This window comes from Bradysia coprophila, unplaced genomic scaffold (assembly GCF_014529535.1).
Source record: "Bradysia coprophila strain Holo2 unplaced genomic scaffold, BU_Bcop_v1 contig_232, whole genome shotgun sequence".
Lineage (NCBI taxonomy): Eukaryota > Metazoa > Arthropoda > Insecta > Diptera > Sciaridae > Bradysia > Bradysia coprophila.
The window spans coordinates 13542091-13560767 of record NW_023503493.1 but is presented as its reverse complement, the minus strand read 5'-3'; the positions used below and the strand labels follow the sequence as shown (position 1 = coordinate 13560767).

The following is an 18677-nucleotide window of genomic DNA, read 5'->3' as shown; positions in this document are numbered from 1 at the left end:
GAACTAAACAACATTCTATAAAATGCTTTACAAACTGCAGCAATTCCACCTAAAAGAGAGCCAGAAGAAAGTGTCGATGGAATGACTTTGGTGCCATGGAGCCGAGATGCGACGTGTTCAGATACGTTGGCGCCGTCGTACATTCATTATTCTTAGCCGAAAATGCAACAAAAACAACAAACACGACAAATACAAGAAACTACTCGAGCAGAATTATATTATTCTTGCTTTCGCAGTCGAAACTCTTGGGCCTTGGGCCACAGAACAGAAGCTATCAATTTTGTCGAAAAACTCGGCAAGATTATTTACAATGCAACCGTCAAAAAAATGCAAAGAAATATTTAAAACAGAGAATAAGTTTGGCAATTAGTCGGGAAACAGCAACATCTTTTTAATTTATTTTGATTCGTTGACTTACAGCCAAGAACAGTCAAAAAAGTGTATTTTTATGATTTTCGTGTTTATCGATTTCAGCTTACAATGGCAAAACAGCTGAAATCGATGAAACACGTATAGAATAAAAATGCATTTTTTTGACTGTCCCAGGCTGTATTTTAAGATAAAAATTGTTCGACATTTAAAAAAAACGCAGTTTTTTATTTTTTAAATTGAAATCAAAACTCACAACATTATCTTCTTTAAAAAAACGCTAAAAATAATGTCGACTTTTTCTTCTTACGGCTTTGGTTTCTCTCTATAATTATGAAATTTTCCTTTGTATTTGCTTAAATGTATTTGTGTTAGCAGCTCACTGCCTTCTGACTGCCTCTTTGACAGCATTTACAAAAATGTCGTTTCGCATAGCTCGATCGTTAAAAATTAATTGATAAAAATTTCTGCTCAATTTAAATAGTTTCTGACAACGCAAATATTTCTTATTTTGGTTATAGAATCAAAATAAATTATAAAAAAAAATCATCTGTTTCCTGACTAACTCAAAGATGTAACGCAACTATGGGAATGGGAACCTTCAATGCTTCAGTGGCAATGAAAGAAATTTTTTATATTTTGTAATTACTTTTTGGAACCTATTTTCATGTCGCTAACTCGATTGTTTAATTTGAATAAAAAAAATCGCTATCATACTAAATATTAACTAAATGTTTCAATTGAAAACATTTGCTCATATATAGACAAGCTTTGAAGAAAATGAGCAGTTTAAAAAAATTTCGTTGAACTGAATTCAACATTTTATTCTAAGTTAACACAGTTGTGGTCGTTATTGAGATTTTAAATTTTTCATTATGGATTTTTGTTGAAAGGTCTCATCGTTGTATCGTATATACAGTGTACATAATATGCACGTTATTATATCCATTCCTCTTATTTAAATAAATAATAATTTTGAATAATTAATTGGGAAGCATGCAACATACATATATGTATACCATCGAAACTGATGATAATATGTAACCGTTCACAAAATATGCACGCGAAAAATGGAAATTTTCACAACCCACTCCCCTGCGTACGGAAAAACGTAAGGAGAAAATATCGAAAGTTCTTCGAGTGCATAGAGAGAGCATGTAATTTGTGAATTGCCTCTTTCACCGTGGTTGACATATTCTTTATTTATAATTTATTTTTATTTATTTTCTAGTGTAGTATACCCGGCTTTGCTCGGGATTATTTTAATGATAAAAAATGTAAAAAATTTTCTGAGTCAAAATAAAATTTTTCTTTGAAAAATATTTTCAAGCGTTCAAAATGTTTTTACAATTTAAAAATATTTTCATGCGTCAAAAACTTTCAAGCGTTAGGAACATTTTTGTCTGGGATCCTGTAGAGACAAACAAACAAACATCAGACTTTATATTATAGATTTAAATCAATCCAAGGTAAGCACTTTTCTGCTCGTAGGTGAACATATAATAATTAACTCAAATTTACAGGTAATTTACAGGCAAGGGATTGTACTAAAAGGAAACGATTGAGCGCATTTAATAGTCCATCAACCGTTTGCAGCTGAATACAAACGTTCATAAGTTCAAGAAATGCATTCCACCAGAGTTCATAAAGTTATCGATCAACTGATTTTTTTCTGTCGTCGTATCGGTCTTTGGCATGGAGAAGACATACCCACTGCTACTCAACTCGGACTGAAGTCGCTCTGTTGCATCTACTACTGTTTTTTTCCCATTTCATTCGCAATTGGAGCTATTAGAAGCGAAACCGTAGATGAAATTATTTTCTTAGCGGAATTGTCCATCATTTCCTTAGTTTTAACTGTTAAAATTTGGATGTTTCTCTGGAATCAGAAGTCTATTACGAGATTGCTAAATCGAATCTGTGTTTTCTCAGTACGAAATGACGAAGATTTCGCATTTTTCAATGGCAAAGTGGAAAAATTCATCAAATTTGTGAATATATTCGCATATTGCACTATCGTTGGTTCATTGGGATGTTCAGCTTTCCCTTTTGTTGGAAAAACGAAAGCTTTTGTTATGGATTTTGCGTTTCCATTGGATTGGAGGAATAGTGAGATTGGGTTTTGGATGGCGTACTTCTTCTTCACTAGCGAAAATATTTTAACGTTTTTCCCATTAACGCTTTCCGTTCTAATTTGGTATTTATTGCTGCAATGTTCTTTAAGATATAAAATTCTGGGAATGGAAATAAGAAACTCGGGACGAATAACCGATGGCGGTAAAGGGAAAATGTCGGAAAAGGCACAACAGACAATTTTTTATCGGGACTTAGTGGTGTCGATTAAAGCTCATCTACATTTAAGAGAGTATGTCCAAGGTTCTGAATGTACAGGTTAAGACAAGGTACAGGAAGGTACAAAACATTTTTTTCCAATTTTTTAAATTTTTTTCTTGAAGAGTTCGGAAAATAAAAGGACCTGTGTTTTTGTCTTTTTTGATTCGAGCAATAGCACCCTCGCAATAGCACTTCCCGTGCAAATGACGATTACAACAACAATTTGTATGGCGGGTGTGATCGGGTGTGAACATTTTTTCAACTTCAAACAGTGATAATTTTTGGAATTTCGATTTTTTCGAGAAAAGAAAAAACATGGGTCCGTTTATTTTACGAGTTCTTCAAAAAATCAACTAAAAAGTATATGCGATACCTTCTGAGTTAGTGAGTGGGTTTAGCAAATCCGCCTTCGTGGGTGTCTTAATCTGTTCTTTCAGAACCCTGAGCATGTCAAGTATAAAGTAACTAACTATCTGTCACCTCTTGCAATTTCCATTTATTAAGATTATTCGATGAACTGGAATCAAATCTATCAACCCTCTTTCTACTGCAACTTGCTACCAGTGGCCTATGTATTTGCGGATCAACTTATTGTTTGGCATTCGTATAATTAACTCGAATTCCCAAAACGTTGAAATCATTAAATTTTTTAATAAATTTCCAGGATGTTAGTGACAACATTGTGGAACGCATAGTTCATGTCTATTCGCTCTTTAATAGCATTGCTGAATTGTTTATGATAACTTACTTGGGTAATGAGATTTTGTTGTCAAGTGGTCGACTTACTTACAGTCTGTTTGAATCTGAATGGGTCGGACAACTGCATTCGACCATAAAATGCATAATCATTTTTGGGGAATATCTGAAGCTACCGCATGAGATGCTGATCGGTAAATTGTATCCGTTAACTTTGGAAACATTTACTAGGGTAGGTGTTCCTTCGCTAGTCAGTCGGCTTAGTCAATCTAGAATTTGTATTGCAGATTTTGAAATCGTCTTACAGCCTGTTCAACATTTTGAAAAACACTAAACAGTAAAAATGGATGCAGCAACGGATCGGGTTGAGCTTTTCCTAAGACAAAACAGGTCACGATGGTCAGCAATAACTAACCCATAGAAATAATATAAAAATGCACTGCACATTGGTATTAACCTTTCACGCACTTATTAGCTTACAATGCACATTTGTCGGAATAAAGTTTTGAGCACATAATGATAAAAGGCACAGGGATGTAGGCTAGGCTGAACAGCATATTCCTCAAACAGTTTCAGTACATTTGTCAATTTAGTTATAAAAGAGTTCAGTAGCAAATAAGGAATGCTATTCATGCAATCTGTATCGCATTGAAATATATAAACATTGTTTGCTTCAATTGGACGTTTGATTTACGCTTGTTACGCTTGTATGGCACGAGCGGAATAGAACGAGGGCTATAAACGAAATTGCTTAAAAATTAACCGTTCAATTTACAGATTTTCATAGTTGATAAAATTTCTTTAATTTTATGTTAGTCAAGGGCCCAGTCTCCAGTTTCATTGCATAAACCGACTGTCCGATGAAGTGACCTGAAAATTATTTTCCTGTTCGTAATACAGAATACGCCGTTTTTTTTGCAACATCCTGAGCTTTCTTGAAATAATTGTACAGATAAAACTTATTCATAAGCTCCAGCTACGATTAATCAAATTTGAAACCAACTTTTCAGATGGTTTTCAGCTGGTCCCTCGGCTGGTCCACTCATACAGTTACAATCTGACTGCTTTATACGAGTCATACGCGCGCTTCGCAGTGGTAAAAACCGTAGAAACACTTATGGTGAGACTGTATGAGTGTACAAGTTGAAACAAAAACTCAAGGAAATTGCGTCACATGTTTAGTTGGCTGTAGGTAACAATTTCTGTAATACTTCCAACGACGTAACAATATGAACTATTCAAATCATAACTAAATGTTTCAATGGAAAATAATTGTTCATACTTGAAGAAAGTCATCAGTTCAAACAAATATCGTTGAATTGCCCATTTTTTTGAGTGAGCTGATTAAATTATCACAAATAATTCTAGATTTAATTCAAAGTTAAAACACAGTTGTGGTCGTTATTGTGATTTTAAATTTTTCATTATGGATTTTTGTTGAAAGGTGTCATCGTTGTAATGATATATGCACGTATACCATCCATTCTTCTTAAATAAATAATAAGTTTAAATAATTAATTGGGAATAATGCAACACACGATCGAAACTGATGACAATTATGGGGTCGTTCACAAAGTACGCACGCGAAAAATGGCAATTTTCACAACCGACTTTCTTACGTACGGAAAAATGAATGATCGCAAATGCTTCGATTTCGAGTGCATGTAATTTGTGAATTACCTCTATCATATATATATATCATTATCATTTATATTTGTTTATTTATTATTTAAATTATTCCAAAGTAAGCATTTTTATGCTCGTAGGTGGACATATAATAATTTACTCGAACTTACCTGTAGCAACGGAAATTATTGGTATTACACTAAACGAAAAGGATTGAGCGTATTCAATAGTCCATCAACCGTTTACAACTGAATACACACAACGTTCATAAGTTCTAGAAATGCATTCCACTCAAGTTCATAAAGTGATAAATCAAATTATTTCTTTCTGTCGTCGAATCGGTCTTTGGCATGGAGAAGACATACCAACTTCTACTCAACTCGGACTGAAGTCGCTCTGTTGCATCTACATCTGTTTGTTTCCCATTTCATTCGGGTTTGGAGCAATTACAAGCGAAACCATAGACGATAGCATTTTCTTGGCAGAATTATCCGTCATTACCGTAGTTTTGACTGCTAAAATTGTGATGTTGCTCTGGAAACAGAAGTCAATTATGGGATTGCTAGATCGAATCTGTGTTTTCTCAATACGATATGACGACGATTTCGCATTTTTCAATGACAAAGTGGAAAAATTCATCAAATTTGTGAATGTATTCGGATGTGGAGCTATCGTTGCTACATTGGGATGCTCTGTTTTCACTTTTATTGGAGAAACGAGAACTTTTGTTATGGATTTTGGGTTTCCATTGGATTGGAGAAATAGTGAGATTGGGTTTTGGGTGGCGTACATTTTCTTCACTAGCGAAAATGTTTTAACATTTTTGCCATTATCGCATTCCGTTATAATTTGGTATTTATTACTGCATTGTTCTTTAAGATATAAAATTCTGGGAATGGAAATAAAAAACTTGGGACGAATTACCGGTGGCGGTAAAGTGAAAATGTCGGAAAAGGAACAACAGACAATTTTTTATCGGGACTTAGTGGCGTCGATTCGAGCTCACCTACATTTAAGAGAGTATGTCCAAGGTTCTGAGAGTACAGGTCAACACACTTCTGGGTTAACGAGTGGGTTTAACAAATCTGATGCCCGCTTTCGTGAACCCTGAGTCAAGTAACTGTCAAGTATCTGCCACCTCTTACAATTTTTTTCATTTTGTTAAGATCAATCGACGAACTGGAATCATTTTTATCAACCCTTTTTCTGCTGCAACTTGCAACCAGTGGCCTCTGTATTTGCGGCTCAATTTATTGTTTGGCATTCGTATGATCAACACCAATTCCCAAAACGTTGAAATCATTAAATTTTTCAATAAATTTCCAGGATGTTAGTGACAACATTGTGGAACGCATAGTTCATGTCTATTCGCTCTTTAATAGCATTGCTGAATTGTTTATGATAACTTACTTGGGTAATGAGATTTTGTTGTCAAGTAGTCACCTTACTTACAGTCTGTTTGAATCTGAATGGATTGGACAGCCACATTCGACCATAAAATGCATAATCATTTTTGGTGAATATCTGAAGCGATCGCATGAGATGCTTATCGGTAAATTGTATCCGCTGACTTTGGAAACGTTTACTAGGGTAGGTGTTCTTTCGGTAGTCTGTTCGCTTACTAGATTGTATTTGTATTGCAGATTTTGAAATCCTCTTACAGCCTGTTCAACATTTTGAAAAACACTAAACAGTAACAATGGAGGCAGCAACGGATCGGGTTGAGCTTTTCCTAAGACAAAACAGGTCACGATGGTCAGCAATAACTAATCCACAGAAATAGAAGAAGAATGCACTGCAGTACACTGCACGTTGGTATTACACGCAAGGAATTTTGAATACCGACACATTTCCTGTTTTGTGGTTCACTGATTTATTGTGAATCTTGCAAGTATTTTTAAATGGAGAAATCAACAACTCAAATAAAAGACAGAAAATGCGTCGGTTTTCAAAATTCCGTGAGTGTTATCTAACTCGCACTTAGCTTACGACGCACGTTTTCGGAATAACGTTCTGAGCATATAATGTTAAAGGGCAGAGTGATGTCGGTAGAACAGCATATTCCTCAAACAGTTTCAGTTCAGTTCTCAATTTAGTTGTAAAAGAGTTCTGTAGTAGATATGGAATACAATTCATGCAAGCTGTATCGCATCGAAATATTTAAAACATTGTTTGTTGGGTATTTAATTTTATATCGTTATTCTTGTGTGGCAAAGATGTTCATAGTTGGTGTAATAAAAAGTAAATTTTGAAATTTAGTTTTATATTAATTGAGACCGTCACTAGTAGCAACCACAAGCAATGGTTTTATTAAGGCATCATGTATCATTGCTAAATGGAAATTATAACTAGGAATGCAGGGATTGGGTTTTTATTGGAAAAGTAATGAAGAGAAATGGAGGAAAACAATTCCGTCGCGTTGTTTTAGTTTCGAAGCGCTTAAATCAACCAACAAAACTCAATTTAGAATTCAATGGATGAAAATATACTTATCCAGCAGTATATTTAAGGAAAATGGCAGCCGATTTTAATTTTTATTAGACGTGTGCTAGGACACCATTTTCCTAAAATAATTCACCCGATCTGTCGACCTTGCACATTCAAGTTGATACTTGCGCACACGCCCATGCCCCATTTGTGAACATTTCTGACTTCTGAGAAGATCAGGTTATAGTTATTAATTAATTGAAGAATTGTTTAGCTTCATTGAAGTTTAAATTGAAAGCTTTATACGGACTAGAGGTGAGCGGGCGGCCCGAATCCCTATCCACGGCCGATTTAAAAAAATTAAATATGCCTGACATGCAAGTATGGCTCGCAAAAGTTTTATGACGCCCACCCGAAAAACCAATGAACGTAGAGAAATAGTTATGGTCGAATGTCGGCCCAGAGCACATAGAGGTTTTGTAAAGTCACTCATTTTCGCGGTAATTCGATATAAATTATGGTACATTCAAGATAACTAGGTCGATTGGTCATACCAAGTCTCCAGTTTCGTTGCAAAAAACATAGCTAACGCCGACCCGTACGAAACACCTGTTTGTATCAAAAGCCTTTACTGTGAAACTCTTCATTTCTTTTACTTCACTCTCTACTGAAAAGCTATTCGCCCTTTAAAATCACTTACATTATCTTTCTTTGCCTTGTTATCATATACAAATAAATTGCTGGAGGCAATATATACAGCCCCGTACGAAGTCAACTTTCATAAATTCCTATTTAAACAGCTATATACCGCTATATTTACCTATATTTTCCTCTCAACAAACATTTCACAGATGAATATGCTATTATATAGCTCTATATGCCTGTATATAGCTCAATATAGGTGAATATAGATATATATAGATGTCCATATATGAAATGCCTGAAACACCCCACACACATAACAAATTGTTTCCATGTTAACAGAAACTCTAAGTACCATTTTTCCCAAGATATATCACTTTTATTAAAATCCAATATGGCCACCGGTAGCCATTTTGTTAGGAGACCTGAAATAGTACTGACGATTCACTATTAATACCTTTCAAACAAAGAAAAAATTCATGAAATTCGGTCAAAATTTACTCGAGATATTGACAAAATACTCCACGTCACTGTACGGCCGAGTAGCCAGATAAGAGCTCACTCCAAGAGACCTAGCTCACGCTTCGGTGATCATAATTTCATAAACTTTTTTCCTGATTGGTACGGTCAATACCTATCTAATAAAGCGAGAAAAGACGAAATATGTTCAAATTTGGCCGACCTACAAACAAAAACTGCTTGCCGCTCTGTGCCTGGTTCACACCAAGGGGTCTAACTCACGAGTCGGTTATCCGATTTCCAAAAACCTTTTCTTTGTCGATCTCTATTGTAAAAACCTTTCATTTAACGTGTCACTTACAAGTGTAACGTTTAAATGTCCGGAGATATCTTCGAAAAACCGTAAAGCACTTATTGGGCCACAGCTCCGGAGAGGTCGATCTGAAATCGCCCATCTTCGAACTTAGCCTGTCTTTTGACATTACCAAACGGGAAAAAAAAGAATTTTCAAAATCGGATGCGTTTTACTCAAGTTATCGCGCAGACAGACGGACAGACGGACGAACATTTTTTTTTTCGCTGATTTGGCATCTCTGGACAACCACAATAGGTTTCCCCTTACTTAGGGAGTCCAATTCGACGTGTTACAAACGTATGCGTAAACCTATAAGACCCCAGTACTTCGTACGGGTCTAAATACTACCCGATGAAGTAACTCAAAAGAAAATTCAGGTCCGTAATACGGATTTGCCTATTTTTGCAACATCTATATGCCTGAGTTTCCTAGAAACGTGTGCTGATTATTTGTTTGGAATTTTCTATTTGTCCCCTAAGTGAACACACAATTTTACATGCTACATGCGTCGAAAACCGTACTTTCATGTTTCAAGCACTTCTCTCGACGCCTTTAGCATGTAATATATGTCGGCAAGCCTCGACTTCTTCGTGACAAGTGTGTACTCTATTTTATCACATAAGCGAAAACGAGACAATAACATAGACCTGAAGTGTAATTTTTGAAGTATTCTTCTAGTTAAGTAATTTTGACATCCGAACATCGCGCGTTGTGATAAAATCCATTACATAACTCGGGATAAAAATAAAAAGTCTCGTTTTCGTTTGTTTATTGACCTCGGCTTCGCCTCGGATTCACACGAAAACTCATCTTTTTATCCCTAGTCATGTAAAATACTATTTCACAATGCAGACGAGAAAATAGTCATTTGCTCACCTCAGGCTGAGGTCCTCAGCTGAAAATTTTAGAGTCGTTTTTGACCTCGGGAAAAAAGTAGGAAATTTAATTTTCTCAGGTGACTTGTTGGTCTCACTACACTTTGGCCACAAACAAAACCCTCGAAGTGAAATTTCCAACTTTTTCCCTTAGTGAACAATATAGTATGTTACATTGGGTGCTGCGGAGGTAGTTCATTACATGAGGGATCAATTTGTGATACGAGCGGAACTCACAAGCAAGGCTGTATACTTTGGAGAGGTCACGCAGATGCAGATACGCGGGTTACACACCATGTTTCATTAAAAAAAAAATTCACAACGCCATACAAATTCAATTTTGGTGAATTTGTTTGTATGGAAAAGGTGTGTGAATTCTACAAGTGAAAATGCTTAAAAACCGACGGCCAAGACAGATACGCATATTTTTGTTTGTTCTTGCACAAACCACCGTGTGAACCACCGTTTTCAGCCCCGACACATGAAAAAAGTTATTCATAAACTCTAGCTACGATTAATCAAATTTGTGACGTAATTTGCTCCAGCTGTTTTTCAGTTGGTCCACTCATGCAATCTAACTCTCTTGTACAAGTTTTACGAGTCATACGAGTCATACGCGCGCTTCATAGTACTAAAAACGTATGTATAGAGAGGTTGCATGAGTAGACCTCGGAGTAGACGAGCTGAAAAAAAAACTTAAGTTTGGTTGGGGTTATATTAGCTGTAGATCAAAATTTCTACAATACTTCCGACGATGAAACAATACGAACTATTCGAATCACAACTTACTGTTTCAATGGAAAATATTTGCTAATACGTTGACCAGCTTTGCAGAAAGTGAGCAGTTTAAACAAATTTCGTTGAACTGCCCATTTTTTTGAGTGAGCTGATTAAATTATCACAAACAATTCTAGATTTAATTCAAAGTTAAAACACAGTTGTGGTCGTTATTGTGATTTTAAATTTTTCATTATGGACTTTTGTTAAAAGGTGCCATAGTTGTATGGTTTTATGCACGGCACATCATCGAATCGACTTAAATAAATAATAATTTTCAATAATTAATTGCGAAGCATGCCACAAACGATCGAGACTGATGACATTATGGGACGTTTCATAAAGTACGCACGCGAAAACTGGAAATTTTCACAACCCACTCCCCTGCGCACGGTAAAACGTATGGAGAAAATATCGAAAATGCTTACAGTGCATAGAGAGAGCATGTAATTTGTGAATGTCTATCACTGCGATTGATCTATAATTTACTCAGAACCGACGAAAACCGCAAATATTTTTTCTTCTGCACTAAAGGGAAACGATTGAGCTGATCCAATATTCCATAAACCGTTTACAACTGTCGTTCAAAGGTTGGCTGTAAAAAGCTGTTGGAAGATTAGACAATAAAAGTTCAAGAAATGAATTCCACCCAAGTTCATAAAGTGATAAATCAAATTATTTCTTTCTGTCGTCGTATTGGTCTTTGGCATGGAGAAGACACACCCACTGCTACTCAACTCGGACTGAAGTCGTTCTGTTGCATCTATTACTTGTTTTATCCTATTTCATTCGCCATCGGAGCAATTACAAGCGAAACCGTAGATGAAAGTGTTTTCTTAGCCGAATTATCCATCGTTACCGCAGTTTTGACTGTTAAAATTTCGATATTGCTCTGGAATCAGAAGTCAATTACGAGATTGCTAGATCGAGTCTGTGTTTTCTCAATTCGAAATGACGAAGATTTCGCTTTTTTCAATGAGAAAGTTGAAAGATTCATCAAATTTGTGAATGTATTCGCATGTGGAACTATTGTGGGTTCATTGGGATGCTCAATTTTCCCTTTTATTGGAAAAAAGAAAGCTTTTGTTATGGATTTTGCGTTTCCATTGGATTCGAGAAATAATGAGATTGGGTTTTGGATGGCGTACATTTTCTTCACTAGCGAAAATGTCTTAACATTCCTGGCATTAACGCTTCCCGTTTTAATTTGGTATCTCTTGCTGCATTGTTCTTTAAGGTATAAAATTCTGGGAATGGAAATAAGAAACTTGGGACGAATTACCGGTGTCGGTAAAGTGAAAATGTCGGAAAAGGCACAACAGACAATTTTTTATCGGGACTCAGTGGCGTCGATTAAAGCTCACCTACATTTAAGAGAGTATGTCCAAGGTTCTGAAAGTACAAGTTTAGCCACTTCTGATTAACCACGTCACTGGTTTAACAAATCCGCCTTCGTGGGTGTCTTAACCTGTTCTTTCAGAACCCTGAGTATGTCAAGTAACCTCTTGCATTGTTGTTCCTTTTTTAAAAGATTAATAGACGAACTGGAATCATTTTTGTCAACCCTTTTTCTACTGCAACTCGCTACCAGTGGCCTCTGTATTTGCGGTTCAATTTATTGTTTGGCATTCGTATAATTAACTCGAATACCCAAAACGTTGAAATCATTAAATTTTTCAATAAATTTCCAGGATGTTAGTGACAACACTGTGGAGCGCATAGTTCACGTCTATTCGCTCTTTTACAGCATTGCTGAGTTGTTTATGATAACTTACTTGGGGAATGAGATTTTGTTGTCAAGCAGTCACCTTACTTACAGCCTGTTTGAATCTGAATGGATCGGGCAACCACTTTCGACCATAAAATGCATAATCATTTTTGGTGAATATCTGAAGCAATCGCATGAGTTGCTTATCGGTAAATTGTATCCGTTGACTTTGGAAACGTTTACTAGGGTAGGTGTTCTTTCGCTAGTCTGCTCGTTTAGTCAATCTAGTATTTGCATTGCAGATTTTGAATTCGTCGTACAGCCTGTTCAACATTTTGAAAAACACTAAACAGTAGAAATGGGGGCTCTGGTTGAGCATTTCCTTTCACAAAACAGCTCACGATGGTCAGCAATAACAGAAATAGTAGGAGAATGCACGCACATTGCACATTGGTATCACACTCACGGAATTTTGAAACGGAGTGAATATTCGACACCAGTGTCGAATAGTCACACAACACAGTGCATGCTATTTGACACCGGTGTCAAATAGTCCAACAACACAGTAATTAACACCAGACACACTCATTCGTTTGGATTTAATTATACGCAATGGTTAAAATTCCTATTAAATGTGAAATTCAAATATTGATGTCAATAGGTTGTGGTTTCCGCAATGTTGGTATTTCGTGTAAGAAGGTCAAGAGGGGTCGATATTAGTAATGATGATAAATTGACATATTAACTAAAAATTGTTGTTGTTTTCTTTTCAAATAATTACATTCTGAATTTCTAATCGGAGTTTCCGACAATTGTAAAAAATATTCTCAGTGTATAGAGAAAACTGAAAATTAAAAATCAAAGAATAAAACAATTTTTTTTTTGCAAATCTATCATTGAAATAGCGAAATCATATTGGTTCCCCGTGTGATGATTGTTCCAAACCTGGACCGAAATATAGCAAAATATGCATCTGAAAAAGTGAGAATCAATCGATTGAGTATGAACACTAGCGAATTCATCCTTTTACAAAATGTAACGAGAAGGCGTTTTGTTCGTTCCAAGGGAATTCATCCTTTTACAAAATGTAACTTAAGGCCCGTTTAAAACAGTTTTTACTCGATGCAAAAACAAAAAGTTTTTTTTTGTTTTGTCGCGACAAAAACACAGAAAATATTTCGACACAACTGTGACACTCCGCTACTATAAGTACTAGAATGAATGTTTGCTGTGTTCACTTCGGTGATAAAATATTTTCATTCAAAAAAGTGTCGGACATATTATAAAAATCATGAAAGAGTTGACAAAGGGTAGCGTATACATTTAATAATGCTCATCGACCATTTTTTAAAGCTTTACGAGAGCTCAGCGGACATTCTTTCAACGATGGGAGAGCATTTATTAAAAACTGAGCCTCTCGTAAGACTGCGCTGAGCGTAAATAAATGTTCGTTCCTCTTTAGTAAGCTAAGAAGACTTCACGAAGTCTAATTATGCCATCTCTTTGAATAAAAATATCAGCTGAGTTCTAACAATTCTCCGCTGAGCTCTAATAATTCTTTGCTGAGCTTTAACAAATCTCCGCTGAGCTCTAATAATTCTCCGCTAGGCTTCAGGAAGTCTCCGTTAGACCTAAGCAAGGTGCAGTAAGGGTTAATGGAGCGAATCGGACACTCAGCAGAGATCTGCCAAAGCTAAGTGGAGTCTTATTAAATCATAGCAACAATTATTAGGTATCCGCTGATGCTTATTGAGTGTTCGCCTAGCTTCATTGCCTTACTACAACGTGCTAAGGTCTGACGGACTCTTACTGAAGCCTAGCGGAGAAATATTAGAGCTCATTAGAGGTTTGTCAAAGCTCAGCGGAGAATTATTAGAGCTCAGCGGAGGTTTGTTAAAGCTCAGCGGAGAATTATTCGACCTCAGCCAATATTTTTATTCAAAGAGTTGGCATAATTAGACTCAGCGAAGTACTAAAGAAGTGAGAGAGGTTTCAATTTTAATAAATGTCTACCACCGTTGAAGTGTCGGACACTTTTTTGAATGAAAATATTTTACCGGCGAAGTGAACACAGCAAACATTCATTCTTGTACTTATAGTAGCGGAGTGTCACAGTTGTGTCGGAATATTTTCTGTGTTTTTGTCGCGACAAAACATAAAGAAAACTTTCTGTTTTTGCATCGAGTAAAAAGTGTTTAGTGTTCAAATATGCCTTGGCGACCTAAAGAGACTATGCCCGAATACAATGAAAAGCATAAGAGGTGAGTTTCTTTGAATTTTTTCGGTGAATTTTTGTGATAAAATTTTCCGTACATTTTCGGGAAACTGTCCTGTCATTTCCCAATGACGGGCCTTAAAGACGTTTTGTTCGTTCCTAGGGAAATTCATCCTTCTACGAAATGTAACTTAAAGACGTTTTGTCAATTCCTCACTTTTGTCGTTTTCTGAATCGACAAAAGTGAAGAAACGAAAAAAAAATTTAATTAATTTATCGGTCGTTTATTACCATCCACATTTTATTCACGAGTGACGGTTTTGTAAAATACCGGGGGACTTCCTTTTTGTACAAAACTGTAAGAGAAGAACATCTATCGGTTTTTTTTTTAAATTTTTTACCAAAGTGAAAGAGTTTTCTCATCGTTCCACATTTGTAAAACTTCGCATCTACTCTGATTAAATTTGACAAAATGGCTATCAAACAGAATAATAGATAGCTCATACCAAGGCTGTATACTTTGGGGAGGTCACGCAGACCGCCATTTTATTAGATACGCGGGAACACACCACTTCTGATGACTTTACATATACAAAAAATTCACCACATCATCAAGACGACGAGAATCATCAGAGTAGGTGAATTTTTGTATGAAATCGGCCATTTTATCATCAACTGTGGTGTGTAACGCGCGTATCTGTATCTGCGTGACCTCCCCAAAGTATACAGCCTTGGCTCATACGAGTGGGAAGTTTGCGGCCAGAGCGAAGCGAGGGCCGTAATTCACACGAGTCGCATTTTATTTACGATTTGTGGTTGATTGAAAATCTTGCTGCACATTTATAAGAAAAATCAGAACTCAAAGATCATTCGGTCTTCGAAGGTTTATTTGAAGAACTTTTTCTGTCAAATTTCGTTGTCATGTTTAGAGTAATCGATATATCAAATGTAGGCGTTTGTATCAGTGATGCTTCGGAAGTTCTACAATGAAATTGGTCAAAAATATATTGAAAAATTGTCAGTCAAGGGACCTGACCCGCCCAAAAGGTGGGACCTAGTTAAATTATCACAAATAATTCTAGATTTAATTCAAAGTTAAAACACAGTTGTGGTCGCAATTGTGATTTTTCATTATGGATTTTTGATGAAAGGTGTCATCGTTGTGTGGTATTACGTACACCGTCGATTCCTCTTAAATAAATAATAATTTTCAATAATTAATTGGGAAGTATGCAACAAACGATCGAAACTGATGACAATTATGGGGTCGTTCACAAAGTACGCACGCGAAAAATGGCAATTTTCACAACCCACTCCCCTGCGTGCGGAATAATTTATGGAGAAAATATCGAAAATGCTTAGAACACATAGAGAGAGTATGTAATTTGTGAATGGCGTCGATGTCTTATCACTGCGATTGATCTATAATTTACTCAAATTTACCGATGACAAAGGAAATTATTTGTTCTGCATTAAAAGGAAACGATTGAGCGCATTTAATAGTCAATCAACCGTTTACAACTGAATATACGACGTTCAAAAGTTCAAGAAATGCATTCCACTCGAGTTCATAAAGTAATAAATCAAATTATTTTCTTCTGTCGTCGTATCGGTCTTTGGCATGGAGAAGACAGACCCACTGCTACTCAACTCGGACTGAAGTCGTTCTGTTGCATATACTACTGGTTATTTCCCATTTCGTTCGGGATTGGAGCAATTACAGGCGAAACCATAGATCAAAGTGTTTTCTTAGCAGAATTGTCCATTATTACCGTAGTTGTGACTGTTAAAATTGTGATGTTGCTCTGTAATCAGAAATCAATTACGAGATTGCTAGATCGAATCTGTGTTTTCTCAATACAAAATGACGAAGATTTCGCATTTTTCAATGGGAAAGTGGAAAAATTCATCAAATTTGTGAATGTATTCGCATGTGGTACTATCGTTGCTACACTGGGATGCTCAATTTTCCCTTTTATTGGAAAAAAGAAAGCTTTTGTGATGGATTTTGCGTTTCCATTGGATTGGAGAAATAGTGAGATTGGGTTTTGGATGGCGTACATTTTCTTCACTAGCGAAAATATTTTAACGTTTCTGCCATTAACGTTTTCCGTTCTAATTTGGTATTTACTGCTGCAATGTTCTTTAAGATATAAAATTCTGGGAATGGAAATAAGAAACTTGGGACGAATACCCGGCGGCGGTAAAGTGAATATGTCGGAGAAGGAACAACAGACAATTTTTCGTCGGGACTTAGTGGCGTCGATTAAAGCTCACCTACATTTAAGAGAGTATGTCCAAGGTTCTGAAAGTACAGATTAAGACACTTCTAAGTTAGTGAGTAGGTGTCTTAACTTATTCTTTCAGAAGTCTGAGTATGTCAAGTAACTATCTGTCACCTCTTGCATTGTTGTTCCTTTTTTTAAAGATTAATAGACGAACTGGAATCATTTTTGTCAACTCTTTTTCTACTGCAACTCGCTACCAGTGGCCTCTGTATTTGCGGTTCAATTTATTGTTTGGCATTCGTATAATTAACACGAATTCCCAAAACGTTGAAATCATTAAAATTTTCAATAAATTTCCAGGATGTTAGTGTCAACACTGTGGAGCGCATAGTTCATGTCTATTCGCTCTTTTACAGCATTGCTGAGTTATTTATGATAACTTACTTGGGGAATGAGATTTTGTTGTCAAGTGGTCGACTTACTTACAGTCTGTTTGAATCTGAATGGATCGGCCAACCGCATTCGACCATGAAATGCATAATCATTTTCGGTGAATATCTGAAGCAATCGCATGAGATGCTGATCGGTAAATTGTATCCGTTGACTTTGGAAACATTTACTAAGGTAAAGTTGTTCCTTTGCTAGTCTGTCGGTTTAGCCAATCTAGTATTTGTATTGCAGATTTTGAATTCGTCATACAGCCTGTTCAACATTTTGAAAAACACTAAACAGTAAAAATGGAGGCAGCAGAGGATGTAGGCCTTTTAATACATTATACACAAAGCACCTCAAGATTTTCAGCAACGTTTAACAATCACATTGGTCACCAATGATTGGAGGGAATAAAGTTTTTAGCACGCTAAGTTTAGCTTAAGAGTTACCAAGGCTGTATACTTTGGGGAGGTCATGCAGAACAGATACGCGGGTTACACACCACAGTTGATGATAAAATGGCCGATTTCATACAAAAATTGACCTACTCTGATGATTCTCGTCGTCTTGATGATGTGGTGAATCATCAGAAGTGGTGTGTTCCCGCGTATCTAATAAAATGGCGGTCTGCGTGACCTCCCCAAAGTATACAGCCTTGAGAGTTACATAGATGTAGGCAACATCTGTTTTGTCCCAAGGTTATTTAAATGTCAAATTGCCTTAGCGACATTACCAAAAAAATACTGTTGATAATATGTTCACAAAACCGTATAGGTTATGGCTCTGTGGAGCAATGAATTTAAACTTATCAAATATCACCGCGGAGGTCATAGTGATTTAGATTTTAAAAACGGATTCTTACTCACACATTTTCATATTATTTTGACCAAATCGGCCATGCCTGGTTTGTCCATTCATTGCTGTGAATGACATCGTTTGTTTTTGGCTCGTCAAAAGCCGTTTTTACAGTACGATGTGGCGACCTATGTGGCGAAGTTTCTTAAAACATTTTCAGTTCAGCTGTCACTTTTTCCTCAGGTTCTGAAAGAACATGTTAAGAAACTTACGAAGGCCGGTGAAACATATATTTTGACAATTTCACACAATCTGTAAGGAGTGTGTTTAACAAAACATGTTTAAATTGTCCAAATTTGTGATCAAATCACAAGTGTCTTAACCTGTTCTTTCAGAACCTTGCTTTTTCCGATGAAGGAACAGGTTAAGACAGGGTGGCATATACATTCTGACAATTTAGACAAATTTTGTTGTATGAAAAATAAATTGTCAAAATTTGTGTGCCACCGCGTTCGTGATCAACTTAGAAGTGACCAAAACATAAAGCCTGTTCTTTTAAAACCTTCGCAGAACGATTTTGTTTTTGTCTTAGGACAAGGCAGCTACATTCGAAATCAACCGTCCGAGTTGCAATTTAAAATTATCTTAGTTGGAGTAATAAAAAGTGATCAAAGTCAATTTGTGAACAGACAACAATGTTAAATGAAAATTATCACTTTGAATGCACTGAAAATCCACT

The 18677-nt window shown here is 36.1% G+C and overlaps 4 protein-coding genes across 4 annotated transcripts in view; all 4 read left to right on the top strand.

Annotated features, from left to right (window-relative positions):
• LOC119076869 (odorant receptor Or2-like) overlaps nt 1–12717 on the top strand; it is a 200995-nt gene extending 188278 nt beyond the window's left edge. Inside the window, exon 5 of the mRNA XM_037183878.1 lies at nt 12571–12717. Coding sequence (XP_037039773.1) covers nt 12571–12624 — 54 coding nt within the window. The 3' untranslated portion in view covers nt 12625–12717. The remainder of the gene's footprint in view (nt 1–12570) is intronic.
• LOC119076854 (putative odorant receptor 71a) lies at nt 1995–3849 on the top strand. The gene is made up of 4 exons (XM_037183858.1): nt 1995–2734; nt 3208–3307; nt 3368–3631; nt 3687–3849. Exons 1-4 carry the CDS (start codon nt 1995–1997, stop codon nt 3738–3740), a joined length of 1158 nt encoding a protein of 385 aa, XP_037039753.1. The 3' UTR covers nt 3741–3849.
• Nucleotides 5244–6722, top strand: LOC119076841 (putative odorant receptor 71a). The gene is made up of 4 exons (XM_037183844.1): nt 5244–6045; nt 6192–6291; nt 6352–6615; nt 6669–6722. Exons 1-4 carry the CDS (start codon nt 5306–5308, stop codon nt 6720–6722), a joined length of 1158 nt encoding a protein of 385 aa, XP_037039739.1. The 5' UTR covers nt 5244–5305.
• A 3256-nt stretch (nt 12718–15973) lies between the features above and the next one.
• Nucleotides 15974–17535, top strand: LOC119076876 (putative odorant receptor 71a). The gene is made up of 4 exons (XM_037183886.1): nt 15974–16774; nt 16912–17011; nt 17072–17335; nt 17393–17535. Exons 1-4 carry the CDS (start codon nt 16035–16037, stop codon nt 17444–17446), a joined length of 1158 nt encoding a protein of 385 aa, XP_037039781.1. The 5' UTR covers nt 15974–16034; the 3' UTR covers nt 17447–17535.
• Nucleotides 17536–18677: the final 1142 nt, after the last annotated feature.